Source organism: Sparus aurata, chromosome 5, assembly GCF_900880675.1.
Source record: "Sparus aurata chromosome 5, fSpaAur1.1, whole genome shotgun sequence".
Lineage (NCBI taxonomy): Eukaryota > Metazoa > Chordata > Actinopteri > Spariformes > Sparidae > Sparus > Sparus aurata.
This window is the reverse complement of record NC_044191.1, coordinates 37,945,200-37,966,130: the sequence shown is the minus strand read 5'-3', so window position 1 is coordinate 37,966,130 and position 20,931 is coordinate 37,945,200. Positions and strand designations below refer to the sequence as shown.

Genomic DNA, 20,931 nt, shown 5'->3' with positions numbered 1-20,931 from the left:
AATTAATGTTTGTGTAGGATCAAAAAAGGAAGAAAGAATTAACAACAATATATTAATACAATGTTAGCGTTCAACGCTCACGTGGGCAGGGACAGTGTTACCTGGAGGGGTGTGATTGGGAGGAACGGCCTCCCCGATCTGAACCCGAGTGGTGTTTTGTTACTGGACTTCTGTGCCAGTCACAGTTTGTCCATAACGAACACCATGTTCAAGCATAAGGGTGTCCATCAGTGCACGTGGCACCAGGATGCCCTAGAACGGAGGTCAATGATCGACTTTGTAGTCGTATCATCTGACCTCCGGCCGTATGTCTTGGACACTCGGGTGAAGAGAGGGGCTGAGCTGTCAACTGATCACCACCTGGTGGTGAGTCGTATCCGCTGGCAGGAGAGGAAGCTGGACAGACCTGGCAGACCCAAGTAAGTATCTCTGAAAAGTATTTTAGAAGTCAAGCGGGAGGAGAAAACGCTATTTTTTCACATTCTTAATAGACACTGGTCTGAAGAGCAGGATATAGTGCACTACAGCGCTTAGTCCCATAGATGGCAGCAATGCAACTTTTGACTGCCGGCTGCCGTAAAACCCCGAAGAAGAAGAAGAAGAAGAAGTAGAAGAAACAGAAGCGGAGAAGATGGCGGACGTGGTGAACGTCGGGGTGAACCTGGACGCCTTCTCTCATGCCATCAGCGGCATTCAGGCGCTGCGCTCCAGCGTGAGCCGCGTGTTCGAGTCCCTGAAGGACGGCATGAAGAACCGGGAGACGCTGGAGGGCCGAGAGAAGCAGTTCATAGCCGAGTTCCAGGACAACCTGCAAGCGGTCAACAGAGACCTCAAGTGAGTGCGCCGCACAAGACTCCACTCAACTTTTACTTGTTTTACTCGTTTTAAGCGTTCGCTATGATCGGTAGCCTGTGTAGTCCCACCTGACTACCGGACCGGACACTGCCGCTGCCGCCGCTGCCGTTGTACAAGTGTGTTCACAGGAACATGTTGAGCTAACATTTGTCTGGTTTGTGAATATAAACTCTTAACGAAGATTTCCTGTGAAAACTGTCAGTGTCCGTTCAGACTGCTGTTCATCAAAGGTCCAGTTGGGCCTGCTGACTGTCACACCAGACTACATTTAACTTTCAACTCATTTTAATCGTGTAGATCCCGCTACAGTCATCTGAATACAGTCCTGAATGTACTAACATCCGTCCACATGTTGTCTGTCTGTGGACAGAAACCAGGTGAACTACTGGTAAACTTATGAAGACTCTTCGTAAATCATCTGAATCTTGAGTGGGGTTCTGCAGAGAACATCAGCTGTTCTTACAGAGTTCTTACAGTTCTTCCTAGAAGATTGAGTTAATTAAATTCTATTAAAATGAAAAGCAGAAGCTGCTGTTGATACAAACCCCAGTTATTAAAAATAAATTATGGGATGGGATCAATCTGACCTCGTCAGTTCTTATTCACCTGTCAGTTATTAATGATAAATGGACTTGCATAGCACTCAAAGCTACTTGACAACACTGTACATCCTGAGTATGATGAACTTAAAGGGACCCTTTGTAACAGACCTTCCCGTCTCTCTGTGTCTCTACAATATGTGGATGATGTGCTGAATGTTAATGTTAAAGGGATATTCCGGTGTAAGTTTAATCCATGGTCTAATACACCGTGAAACTGTGTTACACTCCCTCTCAAGAGATCAAGTTAGCAGACCGCTAATTTACGGAGTTTTATCAACCTCAGAAACGACTGCACGACAACACTGCAGTAAATGGGTCCAAATATAAACTGCCACCAAAAAGCCACAAATAATGCTCAGAACAGCACCAAACTTCAGCAACAGTACAAATAGGGTCTCAGCACATAGTCTGGGGCATTAAAACTCCACTAGCTTTTCTTTTTATCTTTTTTTTTAAATATTCAAATTTAGAATACTCGTTGACAGCCCTAATGCTGCTGCACTGTAAATTTCTTTATGAATGACTTGACTGAGACGTCTCAGTGCCTCTCCAGTACGCTAACAGAGAGCAGCAGTAGCTAACATTAGCTTAGGGTCTGCTAATGGAGAGGGTTAGGGTTTGTTAGTAGTAGCTAACGTTAGCTTACAGTGGGATAACATAAGCTAACGACTGGCTTCAATACACAAGTTCCACGGAGAAGCTTTAAAATGACTTTTAAACAGTTTGTTTTTTGGAACTCAAATGTAATTAAAACTGCAAGCAGTGATGAACGGGCCCTCGCAGTCCGCGCACATGTCGGGGCGTGCTGCCGTCCAAACGCGCCGGGGCTGAAGCCCCATTGCTTGATCGTTGTTCACGGAGGCGGCAACCGCCTGCGTTTGGGACAGTGCACGCCGGGGGTGAATATCAGCCTCTTCTCCCAACGTGTGTTTGTAACGCGGTGGGTTGCCCCTGCCAGTATTAAGCGCTTTCAGGTGAAGTCAGAACAACTTCCTGCCATCCACAGACATCCAAATGGACTACAGGTGAATGATTTCTAAAACATTTAGCAATCGGGTACTTTTTGACAATCGATTCTGCACTGTTATGTTGTGTGAAGTGTTACGGCCTTCTCTTTGCCTTTGTCTGGAATTCAGGCATGGACACCTGTGTTTTTGCAGGGAATAGATTGGAAGTGGGACAGAGAAGGGGGGGTTGTGGCTTGCAGTAAACTTCCTCCGCCCTAAATTCGAACCTGGGTCCACTGCGTATGTGGCATGCACTCTAACCACTCGACTACCGGCGCAGCTAAGACACTGCCTTCTGTTGTCACTGTGAAGGCAGGAAGGCAGCGCATCATACGGGAGGATGGAAGTGAAATGCCACAGATTTCGATAGGTAGTGGAGTGCAGCCAGATGTGATTCTTCCTTTTGGAAAGGGACAGCAGTCAAGTGACCAGGTTTGACAAGCGTCCTGCACAGTGGCGCCCCCAGAACATTTTCATTGGGGGGGCCAGATGGGGCCAGTGACAATCTTAGGGTGGCACACCAAAATGGTCCTTGTGGCAACTCAGATTCAGCTCCAGTCTGTGGCTGCGTATTGCATTCCCCTTGACTCTTTTTCATTAAAGACAATATGCATCCAACACATTTACCTCAAGTTTGAGAAACACACAAACATTTCAGAAAAACACAAAAATGTAGTTGTTTCTTCTTCTGCTTCTTGTGCCTACTTCCCGTCAGACTGCACACCTTTCAGCACATTAGCACCCCCACAGGTGGAGATTTAAATTACAGTTCCCTATTGAGCCAGCACCTTAGTCAGTCAGGGAAATTGGTGGGAGCAGTGGGGTGGCCAGCAATTTTCCAGGGGTGGCCATGGCCCCCCCTGGGGGCGCCACTGGTCCTGCAGTAGCTGTGTTTAACCAAAGAACTCACTCAGTTGTTTAAAATGGCAGGGGAAGCCACTGTGTTCATCATGGAAAAGTTGGTCAGAATCACAACTCCACACATCTTGTTTTGTACCACACTGACAGGGCAGACACAACACACAAATGGCATTCTTAGCAAATTGGCTTGATTGAAAATTGTGTGCTGTGGCTTACTACCACTGACTTATCCATCATGTGGCTCTAAACATTACCCTTCAATTATTCCATGTTGTAATGTGCAATTTAGACAAAACTACCTGCAAATGCAATGTACATCTGACTATGTTTGTCATCAATGCACATAAATGAGTGAAAAGTACTGCTTCACTTGCCTTCTTTCAAAAATGTATTTATGGCTGTCTATCAATGTCAAGCGTTTGATCTAATTTCTGCTTTGTTTGCTAGTTTTTATTCCATAAAGTGCGTGCAGCCACATTTTGAAATTTCAATAAAATCTGATAAATATGAGGCTGACTTCCTGCAATGGAATGGAATTATCTAGAAGTTATCCAGAGGTTGCTAAGCACAAAGGATACCTGTGACCTGAAAGACAACAATCCCATCTAGTGGCGACTTGCATCACGTACACCATCAATTCACGTGCTTCTAAGCAAAATTGACCACTTCCTGTTGGACTGAGAGTGTGGGTGTAAATGAGTCATTTGTGCATCTTGTCATAACACACCTGCGTGCCAAATTTCATTCATGTACATGCATGTAGGACAGCCAGTTTGCCTGAGATAAAACTTACTTCATGTTTCCAGTGGGTGGCGCTATGGATATGACACAGCATTGATGCACAGATCTATTCAGGGCGACTCCCTCTAGATTCCCTCTAGATTTGGCCGAGATAGGAAATAGTATGAAGGAGTTATCAGGACTTGATGCTTCATGACGAAGGATTGTTATGGCGGGCTCCGCAACTGCCAGCAGGTATGACGTAGGATAAAGATTTTCCTAGCGTGTCTTTAGGATGGTCCTAAGAGTATACTTACTGACTGTGAAGTCTGTGGTGTCCAATCTGCAGGAGGAAGACGTGAAAGTATGTCTAGATGTGTTTAGGGCAAGACTGTCTACATTTATGAGGAATTTTGTGGAGATGGGGCATTGCATGCGGGAGTTATAAGGAATTGATGCTTGACCGCAAAGGGGAAAAATGGCGTCCGCCGTCACGCCCACCAGGTTTGACACAGCTGAATGATTTCCATAACTTTTGTTCTTCAAGGCATAAAGAAGATAACTGAGTTAATGTGAAGACTGTGGTGTTTAAGCTCTAGGACAAGATAATTTTCAAAGTAGGCATGAATTTGTCAAAAATGCCGCCACACATCAAAATAACTGACTTCCTGTTGGACTGAGAGTATGCATCCAAATGGGTTTTTTGTGCGTCTGGTCATGATGAATATGCGTACCAATGTTCGTCCTTCTATGTACAAGTAGGAGGCGGGGCATCACAATAGGGGGCGCTACAGAGCCCACGCATCACGGCCACGCCCCATGACTACACAGATCTCATCAGGGCGACTCCCTCTGCATTCCTGAGAGATTTAGCCGAGATAAGACATTGTATGAAGAAGTTATGAGGACACGATGCTTTACGGCGAAGGATTTGAATTGACCGCTCCACTGTGGCCAGCAGGTATGACGTAGGATAAAGATTTCCATAACTTTTCATCTTCAAGGTCAGAGGATGCTACTGAGTGACTTTGAAGTCGGTGGTGTTACATCTGTAGGAGGAGATAATTTAAGTACGAAGATTGGCAATATTTCAAAATGGCGGCCAAAAGCAAAATGGCAGACTAAGTATTGATGCTGAGATGTGTTCGGGGAGACAGCCTCTACAGTTACGAGCAGTTTGGTGTGGATAGGAAATTGTATGTTGAAGTTATAAAGCCTCGATGCTTGACGGCGTGAGGAAAAAATGGTTTCCGCCGCACCGCCCACTAAAGTTGGGCGCAGCTGAATGATTTCCATAACTTTTGTTCTTCAAGGCATGAAGAAAATTATTGAGTTAATTTGAAGACTGTGGTGTTTAAGCTCTAGGACAAGATAATTTTCAAAGTAGGCATGAATCGGACAAAAACGCCGCCACACATCTAAATGGCTGCCTTCCTGTTGGACTGACAGTATGGTCCCCCAGACTTTTTTGTGCGTCTGCTCATGAGGAATCTGCGTATTGAATTACGTTCTTCTACGCACTTGTGGGAGGCGGGGATGAACATTAGGGGGCGCTACAGAGCCCGCAGGTCACGACCACGCCCAATGACAATGCAGGATCGCAATTTTCGCCAGATGTAACATATATTCCAAATTTGGTGAGTTTTTGGGTATGTTCAGGCATCCAAAACTGAATTCAAACTTGGAGAAGAAAATTTCTGTCCTTCCAATAACAATAGGGACCTCGCAGGTCTACCTGCTCGGGCCCTAATAAATGACATTTTTTGATTTTCAGTGTCAAAGTGATTTTTCAAGGCTGATTAATAACCTCTCTCTCTCCCTCCTGTCTCTCTGTCCTCTCTGTCTGTCTCTCCCCTCCTGTTTCTCTGTCTGTCTCTCTCTCCTGTCTGTCCTTCAGTGAGTTGGAGCGTCTCAGCGGTCTCGTCGGCCGTCCTTCAGAGTCTCATCCTCTTCATAACAGTGGTTTGCTCAGTTTGGATCCAGTTCAGGACAAAACTCCGTTATACTCTCAACTTCTGCAGGCCTACAAGTGGTCCAACAAGGTATGCAGGATAACATGCTACCTGGATAACAATGTAACAAGCTAAGAAGCTACTGGTCTAACACCAGAATTCCATTCGGTGCATGCCCGCTGCGTAAGTGGAGTTCCTGCGATAATCACATCATCACGGGCGACCACAGTTATAATCCTAACCCACAACACAAAGTGTTTCCGACCGAAGGATCAGAAGAAGAGCTTGGATTTGTCTCTTTTTTTTTTATTTTTGTGCTGGCGCCAACACAGAGTGTTTTATTCTGAAATGTTATGTTGTTGTTTCGGCATCTGATTTCCTGTCTGCTCTGTGCTGAATTCGGCTGAATTGTTGCTTCGTGCTCCGGAAGGATCCAGGTTGCTGGAGCTTTGACGGAGCAGATACTGCCGTGATAGAGCGGAGTCGGACCGAACACGGATCTAGTGGAATTTAGGGGTAACAGGCTTGAGCTTGTTGTTTGAGTTTAGCCTCACTCTTCAGTCTGTATCCGGATTATTCCTGACTGATTTATAGTAACAGAGTAAAGCAGTGGTCGGCACCTGGCAAAACTGGCCAGCCAGCATTAATATCCGGCCCACCAGATGATGTTCGTAATTGGATTTTTTCTTTGTTCGGTCAAGTGATGCACAGAGTTGAAGAGGTTCTGTTGTTCGGTCAGTTCAGCAACCTGTCATTTAAACTTGCACCGCTGTGACTCCGCCCCTTGGGCTGGTAAAAAACATCTTTTGATCAGTGCATTGCAATATTTTTTTCCCCTCCAATATCTATTCAGAAGCTCCTGATATTGATTGATGATGATAAGTTAAAAGTCTCAGTGGTCTTTTATTATATCCAGCAGTCTGTGAGTTACTGTGTTTTCTAAACCTTATTATTGATTATCTGTTCACGTCAGCTCAGTAATGTTTATTACTTTCGTGCTGCACTTTCATGTACTTTTTATTCTGGCCTTAAAAAGTCTTTAAATGTCTTAAATTCAGATTCGAGGGATCTTAAATATTTTTGGTCACACATGGCGGTCGTTCCTGCCGACACGCAGCCTGTCGCTGTCTCGCCCAGAGACTCATCTGTGAGTGGATCTGCTCCACACGCCTGCACACGTGTATCATTGTGAACGATCACTGCAGCGTAGATTAGGGCGTCAGCTCTGCGCTGAACCTTTGGGAACCAGAATCCTGCCTTTACTATAACAGATTGTACCATCCTCTACTCACTTTTAGAGAAACAACTTTAAATCTGTCAAGTTTAAACACAAAGGCTTAGGGTTAGGGTAAAAACTTTAAAAACATTTTCACTGACTTCCGGTCGAGCGGCCATGCAGGTAGCAGCCTAACTTAACAGCTCCCCCCAGCTAATTTCTAAAGCCCCTGTAACTTGGCCAAAATTTCTTTCGAGTCTAATAAAGTTATAGTAGGGGCACATATTATGCCTAAGATACAACAAAAGAAGTCAACCCTCGGCAAAGAGCCCAGAGAGAGCTCCGCAACCGTCATATCTCCGGTGGACGAGAGCAGAGCTAGCTTGTGCCAGCTCGCTACAGAGGGCCGGTCGGCAGAGGAGGACATGGCGAACTTGGATGTGATTCTTCAAGAACTGAGAGATTTCCGCCGAGAAAACGGTGAGAAACTGAGAGAAATTAGGGAAGACATAAATAAGACAAATATCAGGATTGACAAGGCCGAGGAAAGAATTGCGGAGGCGGAGGAGAGAGTGCAAGGCGTGGAGGTCGCGGTGCTGGAGCTACTAAAGGTGCAGACCCGCCTGGAAATGAAGCTAACGGACCAGGAGGGTCGATCCAGACGGAACAACATCAGGATCCACGGGGTTTGTGAAGGTGCTGAGGAAAACTCACCTTCTGTGATCTCCTTTGTTGAGAAGTTACTGATTGAAAACCTGGATCTTCAGCCCTCCTCGGACCTGCAAATAGAAAGAGCCCACCGGGCACTGGGTCCCCGACCACCGAAAGACGCGCCGCCAAGATCGTTCGTGGTCAAATTTTCGAGTCACCGGATTAAAGAGGACATCGTGAAGACAGCCTGGCAGAAACGAGGTTTTGTTTTTCAGGAAAGAAGAGTAAACTTAGACCATGACTATGCCCCAGAAATTCTTAAAAAACGCAAAGAGTATGCAGAGGCCAAAACGGTGCTGAGGGAGAAAAAAATACGATTCCAGACGCCTTTCCCAGCAAAGCTGAGGGTCTTCTTTCAAGACGAAACCCGAATCTACAACTCGGCGGAGGAGGCAACCAAAGATTTGGCAGCAAGGGGCTTGCCCATAAAGGCGTTCAAGCCCCCGGAGACTTGGGCAGAGAGGATTAAGCGGCTGACCTGGCGCACATCTTCCCGGGGGAACGAGACGGGGGCACCTGCGCAGCGCGCGGGTTACAAGGAGAAGCTGGACGTTTTTAGGAGAAACTAAACGAATTTGACTGAGAAACAGGAACTTCTATGCTCAACTTAGGGACAAGTTTGTGTTGCTGAAAGGCAAGGGGACTGAATAACGTGTTGGTGAGTTCAAACGTTAGAGATAACATTATACTTTGTAAAACAACCGGACCTCTGTTCATCAATAAGGTGTTTATTGACATGTCTTGTGCTCATATCACCTCCTGCCCAGTCTATGTTACCTAGACAGGCTAACTAGTAGTTCTGACAGCCATGTAACGGGGGGGCTATAACTACCATGTACCACCGCTTACTTCTCATAGAGGGCCTTCTACCCATAGTGGGAGAGGAAGTCTATCCCTCTGAGCCGTCAAGTCAACACGGCTCCAACAGGGTCACAAACAGGACCCCAGTTCAGGGAGTCATTTCTGTGTTATTTTTTTCAACACTGTGTTCCACGTTCCAGTGTTGTCATTTAGTTTTTGATTTCTTTACATGTCGGTGTAGCAACAGGGGCAAGGTTACCTTGGTGACAGGAGGAGAGATGACATAAAAAAAAAGTACAATGGCAACAGGCTTGGTTAAGGTATTATCACATAATGTGAATGGCATTCTCAATCCCATTAAGAGGAGTAAAATGTTGAGCAAAATGAAAAGGGAAAAGGTGGGAATTGTTTTCCTTCAGGAAACACACCTCTCTGAGCCAGACCACGCTAAACTCAAGAAAAGGGGGTTTAGTCAAGTCTTCTCAGCCTCATATAAGCTTGGGCCGAGAAGAGGGGTGTCAGTTTTGATAGCAGAGGGACTAAATTTTGAAGCCCAGTTCGAAATTAAAGACAAGGAGGGAAGGTATATTATGGTGGGGGGAAGATTTGAGGGGATTGAAGTCACCTTTTTGAATGTCTATGCACCACCTGGAGCAAACTGGTCATTTTTCAGGACCATTTTTGATTTAATGTTAACTAAAGCTCAGGGCCTAACGATTTGTGGGGGAGATCTAAATGTCAGACTGAACTCCAAAATGGACTCATCTGGGGGCTGCAGTCCCCAAAGCAGCTCACTTAGCAGGAAAATCAACAGTGTTTTGCAGGACACAGGTATAGTTGATGTGTGGAGGGAGCTCCACCCCTCATTAAAAGATTTCACTTATTTTTCCTCACCCCATTCCACATATTCTCGAATTGATTATTTTCTAATGTTCCACAAGGATGTACATATGGTCAAATCATGCAGTATAGGACTTATGGACATATCAGATCATTGCCCAGTTCAGATGGAAATTGAATTAAATTTTAAAAGGAGGGTTTCGTTATGGAGGCTAAACACCTCTATATTGAATGGGAAGATGAAGGATGAGATAAAGGAGGAAATAGGAAATTATTTGATTGAAAACGATAACGGTGAGGTCACTCCTCCTTTCCTGTGGGACGCTTGCAAAGCAGTGCTACGAGGGAAAATTATTGCTAAAACAGCCGCATTGAAAAAAGAAAAAAACAAGGATCTAATTAATCTAGAATTAAAATTGAAAAGGTTGCAAAGGGAACACAAGACAAGTCTGGATCCAAATCTCGCCAAAGAAATGCAGCAGGTTAAAACTCAATTAAACAATATCCAATCAAAAGACTTACTCAAAAACTTGCTGTTTGTGAAACAGAGACATTATGAGGTGGGTAGTAAATCATCAAAATTATTGGCCTATAGGCTAAAGAAGCAGCAAGCTGAGAGGACCATCTATAAGATTAGAGACCCCCAGGACAATGGAATAAAATATGATTTGGACGACATCAGCAGGAGTTTTGAGATGTTTTACAAAAATTTGTACACGCAGCCAAAATTAAACAATGATGATCAAGCCACGTTTATGCTTGGCGGGCTGGACCTCCCAAAGGTGTCTGACACCCAAAATGATGCCCTAAACGCAGCCATTACTAGTGAAGAATTGAATAAGGTAATCTCTGGGCTCAAGACCAACAAAAGCCCGGGACCAGATGGGTACACAGCTGAGTGGTATAAGGTACTCAGAGAACCTTTAACACCTCTGCTGCTGAGGACATTTAATTGGGTGCTGCAGGGGGGGGAGACGCCCCCCTCCTGGCGGGAAGCGGTTGTAACAGTTATCCCCAAGCAGGGAGGAGATGAGCAGGAATGTTCCAATTACAGACCTGTGAGTCTACTAAACCAGGATTATAAGATTTTTGCCTCAATACTAGCTAAAAGACTGGAGCTGATTCTGCCTGAGATCATACACCAAGACCAAACTGGCTTCATAAGGCAACGGCAAACACAAGATAATATCAGACGGAGTTTACACATAATTCATAAGATAAATCAGGAGCAAATTGAAGCAGTCATAATGGGGTTAGATGCAGAAAAAGCTTTTGACTCTGTAAATTGGTCATTTCTATATAAAACCCTGCATAAGTTTCAATTCCATGACAATTTCATACGGACAATCCAGGCGCTTTATAACAAACCGACAGCGAGAATAAAAATAAATGGCTCCCTTTCAGGGTCCTTCGAATTGGCGCGCGGTTGCCGCCAGGGGTGCCCCATCAGTCCCCTTCTGTTTGCGCTCTTTATAGAGCCTCTGGGTCAACTGATTAGGCAGAATGATCAAATACATGGAGTTCCACTGGCGGGTGACCACAGGATAGCGTTGTTCGCGGACGACGTCCTGATCTACTTGACGCGTCCGGCCCATTCTCTTCCTGCTCTGATGAAAACGCTCACAGATTTTGGATCAGTATCAGGCTACAAATTGAACTCTCATAAATCTCAGCTCTTAACTTTTAATTATACAACCAGTCAGCAATTTAGAGATAATTATGCTATTAGGGAGGTTGATAGTATGAAATATCTGGGAGTGTGGCTACCAAAGGACCTAACAAGACTGGCCTCAGAAAATTATGATCCATTGCTTTCTAACATTAGACAAGACCTGGACAGGTGGAATCTGTTGCCCTTCCTGGGACTGATCCAGCGTGTTGAAATAGTTAAAATTAATGTTCTCCCAAGGGTTCTGTATTTATTTCAGTCACTTCCAGTGGAGATCTCGGATAAGAAATTTGCAGAATGGGACAAGTGGATTTCGAGATTCCTGTGGCATGGCAAGAAACCAAGAGTCAGATATAAAACCCTCCAGGTGCCGAGGGACAAAGGGGGCTTGGCCCTCCCTTGTTTAAAAACATATTACCAAGCAGCTCAGATTAAACCCTTAATAAATATATGCAACCCAGATTACTCAGCAATATGGAAGTCGATTGAATGCAAATATCTGACTACGGTTCCCCTGCAGGCTATTATTGGAGATAGCAACTTGAAACACCACCTGGGGGACAAACCCAACCCATGGTTAGATCTTTCACTTGCAACCTGGTTTAAAGTAGCTAAATCCTTTGGGTCCAAGGAGCCTTACTCGCTTATCCGCTGGGTAGCCCACGACACAGATTTTACTCCAAATAGGCTGGATGCAAACTTTAGGTCATGGCAGGAGAGGGGCCTTAACATGTATATCGATTTCTTTGTGAAATTCTCGCTTAAAAGTTTCCAAATGCTGAGGGAACAACATGACTTTGTTAAACAGGATTTCTTTCGATTTTTACAGCTGCGACATCATATTGATAGCATATTTAGTAAAGATGACTTGGGAAAATTAGGATCTGGGAAGGGCATACTAGGAGTTTTTATTTCAGCATACAGAGCCGAGTCGGGTTCCAAAACTATCTCCAAGTTGTACAAGGGCCTTCAAGAACTAAGGGGGGTAAACACATCCTACATCAAGAAAAAATGGGAAAGTGAGGGAAACTTCGTATTAACAACAGAGGAATGGGAAAACTTGCATCAAAAGCAATGGAAATCAACTAACTCACTGTCTTGGAGAGAGTTTAATTGGAAAAATATGATTAGATATTTTATAACACCAGTTCAGCAGTCCAGGCTGAGGCAGGCAGCATGCTGGAGAGGTTGTGGGGCTCAGAAAGCAAATCATTATCATGTGTTTTGGGACTGCATTGGGATTGCCCACTACTGGGAGACAGTCAGAGATAGTATGGAAAAAGTTCTGAAAGTTAAGATTGACTCCTGCTTCCAGGTCTTGTACTTAGGCATGATGCCACAACAGATTCTCGGCTTCTCCAAGGCTTACTTGTTCAGAGTCATGTTGGTCGCCAGTAAAAAAGCCATCACCAAAAAATGGCTAAGCCAAGGTTCACCCACTTTAACTGACTGGTTTAATGTGATGCATGATATTTTTGTAATGGAAAAATTAACATTTTTTTTGAGACTCAAGACAGACACATTTAATAAATGCTGGAAAGGATGGATTGACTTTATTAACCCATATAGAGCGGACTTCACGTAAAAGAGTCATTAGTACTGTAACTCCACCTGGCTCTCCACTACACAGACTCTTTGTTTTTTTGGATTTGTTTTGTGTTGTAATCTGTTAGTTTTTTTTTTGTTTGTTTGTTTTTTTGTCTTGTTTTTTGTCTTTGTCTCCAATGTTTTCTTTTGTTTTAAAAACAAAAATGTACAGTGCAAGAAGCATGTCCTGTTGACTTTTATTTCTTCAATAAAAATAAAATATAAAAAAAAAAAAAAAAACATTTTCACTAAAGACGATAAAAATAACAAAACACCCAGATGGAGATGAGAATATGACGTATCTCATTAAAATATAGAACATATACTTTATGTAATTGTATATATTGTTAGTTTCTTGTAGGGTTAGGGTTAGCTAAGTAGGGCTGCAGCTATCGATTCTTTTTGTAATCGATTACTCTAGCACTTTATCGATCGATTAATCGGATAATTCTTTTTTTTGCGTTTTTAAACAACCAAAACAAATAATGCATAACGAAAATGATGTGGCTGTAAAATGATCAAGCATTTCTCAAAAAAACAGAGGTATTCATTCCAACTCCAACATTTGGCTCCAAAACTAAGCCCATTTATTAAGTGCCAGTGCCAATTATTAAACAATACAGTTAAATCAACTTACTGTAAAACATGTATAACATGTAAAACTGTGAATACAAACTTAAATAGTAAAGGCCATTTGGCCTTGGTTTTGTTTTCTTAATACAACATTATAAAAAAAGGATTGCACCTTCTGCAAATTACCCACCTGAGAACAAAGAATGAATATAAAATATCAAGCCAAACAGGTACACAATGTGTACAATTTATAAAAAATAAATGTAAATAAAACAATTATGAATAAATGAAATAAATAAATAATAAATAAATCCAGTCCCCAAATCCATGATAACCACACTAATCTGCCAATCACAAGGAGGCAAATACACTGTGTGCGAAGACTAGGGTCCTACCTACTTGCTACATGGTTAGCATGCTCTTATATGGTGTATAACGCTGGTGTGCTTCCTGAACAACGGTCCGTGTGGAACAATCAGAGCCCTGCGTGTAAAGTGCGCGTCATAGGAATTTAACGAGGCTTCGAGGCAGAGTTTTTGCCTCGAGGAATTTTTATAATCGAGTAACACGATGAATCGTTTCAGCCCTATAGCTAACCCTTGTTTCTTGTTTATTGTAGTTGCAGTATCATGCTGGTTTGGCCTCCAGTTTGTTGAATCAACAGTCACTGAAACGATCGGCCAATCAGATGGGCGCTTCAGCCAAGAGACGACCCAAAGTCCAACCCAGTACTCTGGTACTTCCTCCTCAGTGAGTTCTGCAGTAGTTCACACTCACTACATCACAAGTACTGTGATACCTCCCGTTAAAGCCTTGTGGTACTGTGCAGATACGTGGATGATGTCATCTCTCGGATCGGTCGGATGTTTCCTGATATGACCATTGAGCTGTTCAGACCCAACGGGACGTCGGCTGTCCTGCTGGTAATCTCACACACTCACACACACACACACACACACACACACACACACTGCACAGCTGTGCTCAGACCAGGCACCAGGTGTCCCTCTGTCTCACCTGTCTCCCTTTCAGGTGACTCTGGGTAAGGTGTTGAAGGCAATTGTCGTGATGCGTTCGCTGTTCATCGACAGAACGGTTGTCCGAGGGTTCAACGAAAACGTTTATAACGAGGACGGAAAGGTGAGACATCACAAAAACCTGACAGGTCACCCCTGATACCTGTCTGTCTCTGTGCTAACTACTCTGTGTGTCCTCCTCAGCTGGACATCTGGACCAAGTCTCAGTACCAGGTCTTCCAGAAGGTAAGACTTACCTGTCCTCACCTGAGCTGAGGGTGCAGTCGGGGTGGGTATGGATGACTAAATGGGTGCTGAATCCTGATTGGTCAGTACGGAACTATTTATCAGTTCTGTTGTTATTATTAATTCAGGGCTCTATGCTGACATCTTCCCCAATGAGCACATGTGCTACTAAAGTAAAATATCTGGGAGCACAAAAAAATATTTATTTATCGATTTATCGAACACCTCACACTTTAAATAGGCAGCACAAACAAGTTGTATCCAATGTGTTCTAAACACAAAGGATGTCATTTGTCCAAGTGCACATTAATATTCATATAAAATAGAGGAAGCACTAAAATACAATAACAAAGAGGTGTGTCTTATTTTGCCCACTTAGGAACACGATTTGATGCTGGTTTGGAGTCACTGGGTCACATGACATGGAAGCTATTGGGGAAAAAAAATCATAATTTCTGCATATTAATATTCATATAAAATAGAGGAAGCACTCAAATACGATAGAAAGAGCTGTGTCTTATTCGTCCAGTTTACTAATACAATATGCTGCTGGTTTGTATTAATATATTTATGCAAAGTAATTTAATGACTTAGACTTTCTTTTACTGTCATTCGAATTACACTTGCAATGGGAACAAAGTTTAGTTTCAATGGCTCAGGATAGTGCAGGATAAAAAAAACGGCATGTAAATTTTGGACGTTGGAAAGTAGGATGGAGGGAAGCTGTGTTCTCCGTGGATTTGCCTCCAGCCCAGCTGTTAGCCCCGCTCGACAGCCGTGCCTCGTCCTCGGTAACAAGGCCTTTGCTTGCTTCTCTGTCAGCTTGTGATGCTAGGAGCGTCCATAGCAACTGGGTGTTGTCAGCGTAGGTCCCTAAATCAGTTTCCAGTGATTCAGCGCGAGGCTCTGGGAGGTGAGCTAACCGTCTTCCTGCTGCTAAGACTGGGCGAAACTCTGTTATGTTGCGGCTGGACCCGAGTGAATATCCGCCGAATATCCAACCTAAAACTAACTTCACCACGGTCCGTTGACCTGTCACCTCTCGCATGACACTGGTTGCGTCATTACAGAAAAGTACTGTCATTGGAGCGTTGCGGCCAGGGGATTGTAGTTTGTGAATGATCGTAGACGATGTAGGTTGTGACGGTAACTTGTGACCTTTGCTCGCACACTGTGCGCTGAAATCATTATCCCGGTTTGCACATGCATTTTTTTAGGGGCAAATACGAGTAAAATGCTCGCACTGTAGACCCCTGGTTAATTAATCCTGGCGGGCGCGCAGGTAGTCGAGTGGATAGAGCGCAAGCCACGTACGCAGTGGACCCCGGTTTGAATCCGGCTGGAGGACCTTTACAGCATGTCACATCCCCATCTCTCTCCCCTTTACGTCTATCAACTGTCAAATAAAGGTGTCTATGCATCAAAAAAAATCTTAAAAGGAAAAAAAAATAATAATAATCCTGGCGTTTTGTAGCTCATTATTGATGACGTGGCCGCAGGTGAAAGGAAACAAAAACCCAGTGGTGGATGAGAGGAATTGATCTGTTGGGAGATGATTCTGATTGGTCGGACAGTCGGACCAGCTTCTAAACTCTCAGCTAGGGCCATGGCAACCAGACAGAATTTCGGTGTTAATTATCTCTGTAAAAAATCAAAGTGAGTTAATTGATTTTCTCTCGCGTGTTCAGTTGACTATTGATGAAATCCTAGTCATACAGGGGATAGGTATGATTGGGATTTGACAATTAATATCCTATAAAGCCTCCTGTAGGCCTGATGCAGATAGACAATGAAGTGGAGAAATGCTAATAGGGAATGTTCTACCTGCTCTAACAGCCTGTGCACACAGCACAGGTCTTATTACAGGCTATAATATCTTTAACGTTAACAATACTCAGTGGGCCTATAGTGAGGGAACATTAGCTTTATTTGTGATTAAAATATGACGATGAGGACCCAACAATTGGCCTTCCCTTACTTCTCAAACTACGTTGAAATTGCATCTTTAACAGCCTAATTTTCCCAAATGTCCCGGGGGAGAAATCCCTGGACCCCGTTACAAAAGACTCTGTCTGCAGCAGTGATGCCGCTATACTCTAATCTGACCACTTTTTTTAGTAACGAGTAATCTAACACGTTAATATTTCCAAAACGGTAATCAAGTTACTTATTCAAGTCACTGTGCGTATTATTTTTGTCATTTTCCTCAGAAAAAATATATATTTTTTGCTTTCTTCTTGCATCTCGAGGAGTGATGTCACGTATGTGAGAAGTCACGTTTTCAGCACGAGGACACTCGGGTGTAACACCAGGCAGCAACACAAACACACACAACAATGGAGGGAGGAGAGAGATGTGCATTTTCTTAGCTGGAAATACAGTCATTATATTGAGTTCATGTCAGCTAAAGATGAAAATATTAAGGTTCGCTGTACACTCTGTGCTGGCTGTACTTTTTAAAGGAGTAATCAGATTACTTTTTCAAGGTAAGTGAGGCTAAAGCCCTGGATGTTTTGCACTCCTAGTGACGCCCCTGATGCCAACAACTCCACGTCTTCAAAATAAGCAGTCCACAAGTAAGATCATGCCAATCACCACTGTGTCATCCTTGAATTTCACCATTGTGTTGGTGCTGTGTGTGGCTGAACAATCATGGGTGTACAGGGAGTAGAGCAGGGGGATCAGGATGCAGCCTTGACAGGTGCCAGTGTTGAGGGTGTGGCTGCTGGTGGTGTGATTTCGGATCTTCACCACCTATGGTCTGCCGGTTAGAAAGTTCAAGACCCAGGAGCAGAGTAAAGAGCTCATCCCCAGATCCTGAGCTGGGCTACCAGTCTGAAGGGGAACTAGTTGGAATAACACCAGTGAGGAAGGAGTTGATCTACGAGTTGAACAACGCCGAGCTGAAATCAAGGAACAGTCAACATGCAATAGATCGGTGCTACAAGCAGCAGAGAGAAAATGGAAAATATCATGCCATGCTGAGGACTTGCTCACTTCAGCTACCTTCTCACTGACTTCACCTCAACTATATCAACAGCCAAATCTGCCCTCTACCTGTCAAAGATCAACTCCTCTGCCTCCAACCCCAGGAAACCTTGTTCTCTTCTCTCCCCAACCCTCCTACCCCTCCCCCTCCTTTGTCCCTCATGGCTCTTACCTGGGAGTTCAACTGAAAAATATACAGAACTGTACTGATCACACTGCAGCTAGATTTAAGAAAACTGCTGAGGAAGCTCAGGTCCTTTGGAGTGCAGGGGACCTCCTGACTTTCTTCTATGACTCTTTGGTGGAAAACTAATTTCCCAGTTTGTGGGACAATAAAGGATTAAAGTCAATAAAAAGATTAAATTCTGATTCTGAACTTACTTTACCAAGACAGGAAAAGACATCAGCTCCTCATTTACTCCTATGCCCATCCAGAAAGCACCTCCCCCAACCCTCACCTCCGATGGCCTCACCTGCTTCAGCCCTCTCTCCTCTGAAGATATTCTCACACTAGTGATGTCTAACCGGGCCACCACCTGTTCCCTGGACCCGGTTCCCTCCTCTATTCTCCAAAACAATTCTCACGACATCCTGCCATTCCTCACCTCTCTGATAAACTCCTCCCTGACATCAGGCCTTATTCCAGCTCTTTTCAAGACAGCCACAGTAAAGCCACTCCTAAAGAAACCCATCCTAGACCCAGCTGACTGCTCTAACCTACCTATGATACCTGACAAATCGCACCTTTCAGGTCACATGGAACAGCTCCTTGTCCAAACCCTGCTTTCTGGAAACTAGTGTCCCTCAAGGCTCAGTATCAGGACCGGTTCTGTTTTCACTCTACATTAGATCACTAGGCCCTGCAGTCACATCACATGGATTCTCTGACCACTGTTACGCTGACGACACCCAACTGTTCCTCTCTTTCCCCTCATCCTCCTCCAACAGCCACGTTGTGACGCTCATCTCTGAATGTCTGCAGACATCTCTGCTTGGACAGCACCCGTCTACTTCCAAACACTGGTCAGACCACACGCCCCAGCAAGAGCACTTTGCTCCACTACATCAGCGGGCTGATGTGGTTTCTTTCTTGTGCCAAATGTTCTTATTGTAAGTCGCTTTGGGCAAAAGCGTCTGCTGAATGCCCTCAATTTCAATGTAAATGTGTTTTTGCCAGGTAACAGACCACGCCACCACCGCCCTGCTGCACTACCAGCTGCCCCAGATGCCAGACGTTGTGGTCCGATCCTTTATGGTGAGATAACTGATCCATAATCTCTACCTGTTTGTCTCACCTGTTGTTGACCCATCTGTCTCTCTACCTGTCTGTCTCTCTGCTTATCTGTCTCTCTACCTTTTGGTCCCCCTACCTAATCAAATCAAATCAGTCTTATTTATACAGCCCAACATCACAGTCACGTTGCCTCCAGTGGGTTTTACAATCTGTACAGTAGCGACATCCTCTGACCTTACACCCTCGAGTTGAGTGAGGAAAAACATGCCTGTCCATCTCTCCACTTGTCTGTTTCATCTGTTGTTGCCTGCCTGTCTTTCTACCTGTCTGTCTCACCTGTTGCTGACCTGTCTGTCTCTCTACCTGTCTGTCTGCAGACCTGGCTGCGGAGCTACATTAAACTCTTCCAGTCTTCCTGTCAGCGCTGTGGGCGTTTTCTGCAGGATGGACTCCCTCCAACATGGAGGGACTTCAGGACCCTGGAGGCTTTTCACGACACCTGTCGCATGTGAACAAACACTTCCTGTTTAACACGTTATGTTCATTGTGTTTTTATGTTTGTATTTTGTAAAGAAGTTTAAATAAAGTTTGATTTAATTTTTTTTTACACTTGTGTTTGTTTGTCAAAGTCTTCTCCAGCACTTCCCAAAGATTTTCAAGGGGGTTCAGGTCTGGACTCTGGTGGCCGATCCACATGTGAAAATGATGATGGAATATGCCCATGCCATTAGGAAAGAACAAATCCATTGATGGAAACACCTGGTCATTCAGTAGATTCAGGTAGTCAGCTGACCTCATTCTTTGGGCACATAATGTTGCTGAACCTCGACCTGACCAACTGCAGCAACCCCAGATAATGGCACTGCCATACACAGCTGTTCAGTCCCAATCCCTTGAGTTCCCTTCACATTGTGCATGTGAAGATGTTCTTACTGTCAGGGTCAGGGTTCTACTGTTGTTTTTCTACCATTTGATTTCACTAAATGTTTAAGTGATCACCAATCATGATTCCTGAAATAGTACAGACTCTGCGGCTGCAGCAGGACGTTTCAGAATGGTTAGTGTGTCTGAATAATGTTAGTTTGTTTGTATGTGTTGTTACAGTTACTACTATGTAGCTAATGGCTAACAGCTAGCGAAAGCTGTGTTTGTCTCCAACCCAGTCTCCAAACTCTTGGACACTGTTTGCATCGTCTCTGTCTCCAGTCTGCACATGTTTCCAGACGTTTTACTGTGACAACCAAGCTCCCTCTTTATATTATTAACATTAAACTTGCTTCAAACGCCATTGCATAGCAGACCGAAGTGGAGCTAACTAGTTAGCCAATTTCCAGCTGACTTCACCATACTCGTCGGCAACTGTAAATACTATCAAACCGCGGCGACACTTACCTGTGGCTCGGGTGCAGTTGCTGGGTCCGGTATGGTTGAGACTGATCCTTTTACGAGGGTCAGTGTCGAGGCAAAGCCAGCTTTGTACCGACACTCGTTACTGAAGCTGTACGATGTGAAGTGGTTAGCACACACATAGAAGTTAACACGAACCGCAGCCGGCACGTTGTCGTTAAAAATGAAAAACAACCACGGTCTCTTCTGTTGTTCTGTAGCTGGGACAGAATATAGGCACTTAAGAGACCATGCAGGAATCACTTGTTTTCCTCATTCTGGGAGTTGGCAGGCTCAGGGAGGACTAGCTTATATAGGTAGAGAGCAGAGAACTTGTTTTTTATGATATGGGACCTTTTTAAAACATTTTTATTCAAACAGCAGCTGAACTTCATTCATTAATAAAATATCAGTTTATTAATAACAGATGATAATGAAGTCCTTTTCCAGCAGCTCATATTTCATCAGAGACCCTCCAACAACAATCATTAACCTTCATCAATTATTGATCTGCTGCTGGCAGTCAGGTTGTTAAATTACCATACAAATGAAAAAGCTCACTTTATTATTGTTATGATTCTTTGTGATTAATGCAGACTGACGACTTTTGAACTATAACAGTCAGATGACCAGCTTATATGTGATTGGACAGCTGAGTTTACTTTCA

The 20,931-nt window shown here is 44.0% G+C and overlaps 1 protein-coding gene across 1 annotated transcript; it reads left to right on the top strand.

Moving 5' to 3' along the window:
* The first annotated feature begins 586 nt into the window (after window positions 1–586).
* Window positions 587–19,485, top strand: med27 (mediator complex subunit 27). The gene is made up of 8 exons (XM_030417984.1): window positions 587–834; window positions 5,943–6,087; window positions 14,014–14,144; window positions 14,224–14,317; window positions 14,427–14,534; window positions 14,615–14,656; window positions 18,822–18,899; window positions 19,256–19,485. The coding sequence occupies exons 1-8, from the start codon at window positions 632–634 to the stop codon at window positions 19,388–19,390; spliced, it is 936 nt and encodes a 311-aa protein (XP_030273844.1). The 5' UTR covers window positions 587–631; the 3' UTR covers window positions 19,391–19,485.
* Window positions 19,486–20,931: the final 1,446 nt, after the last annotated feature.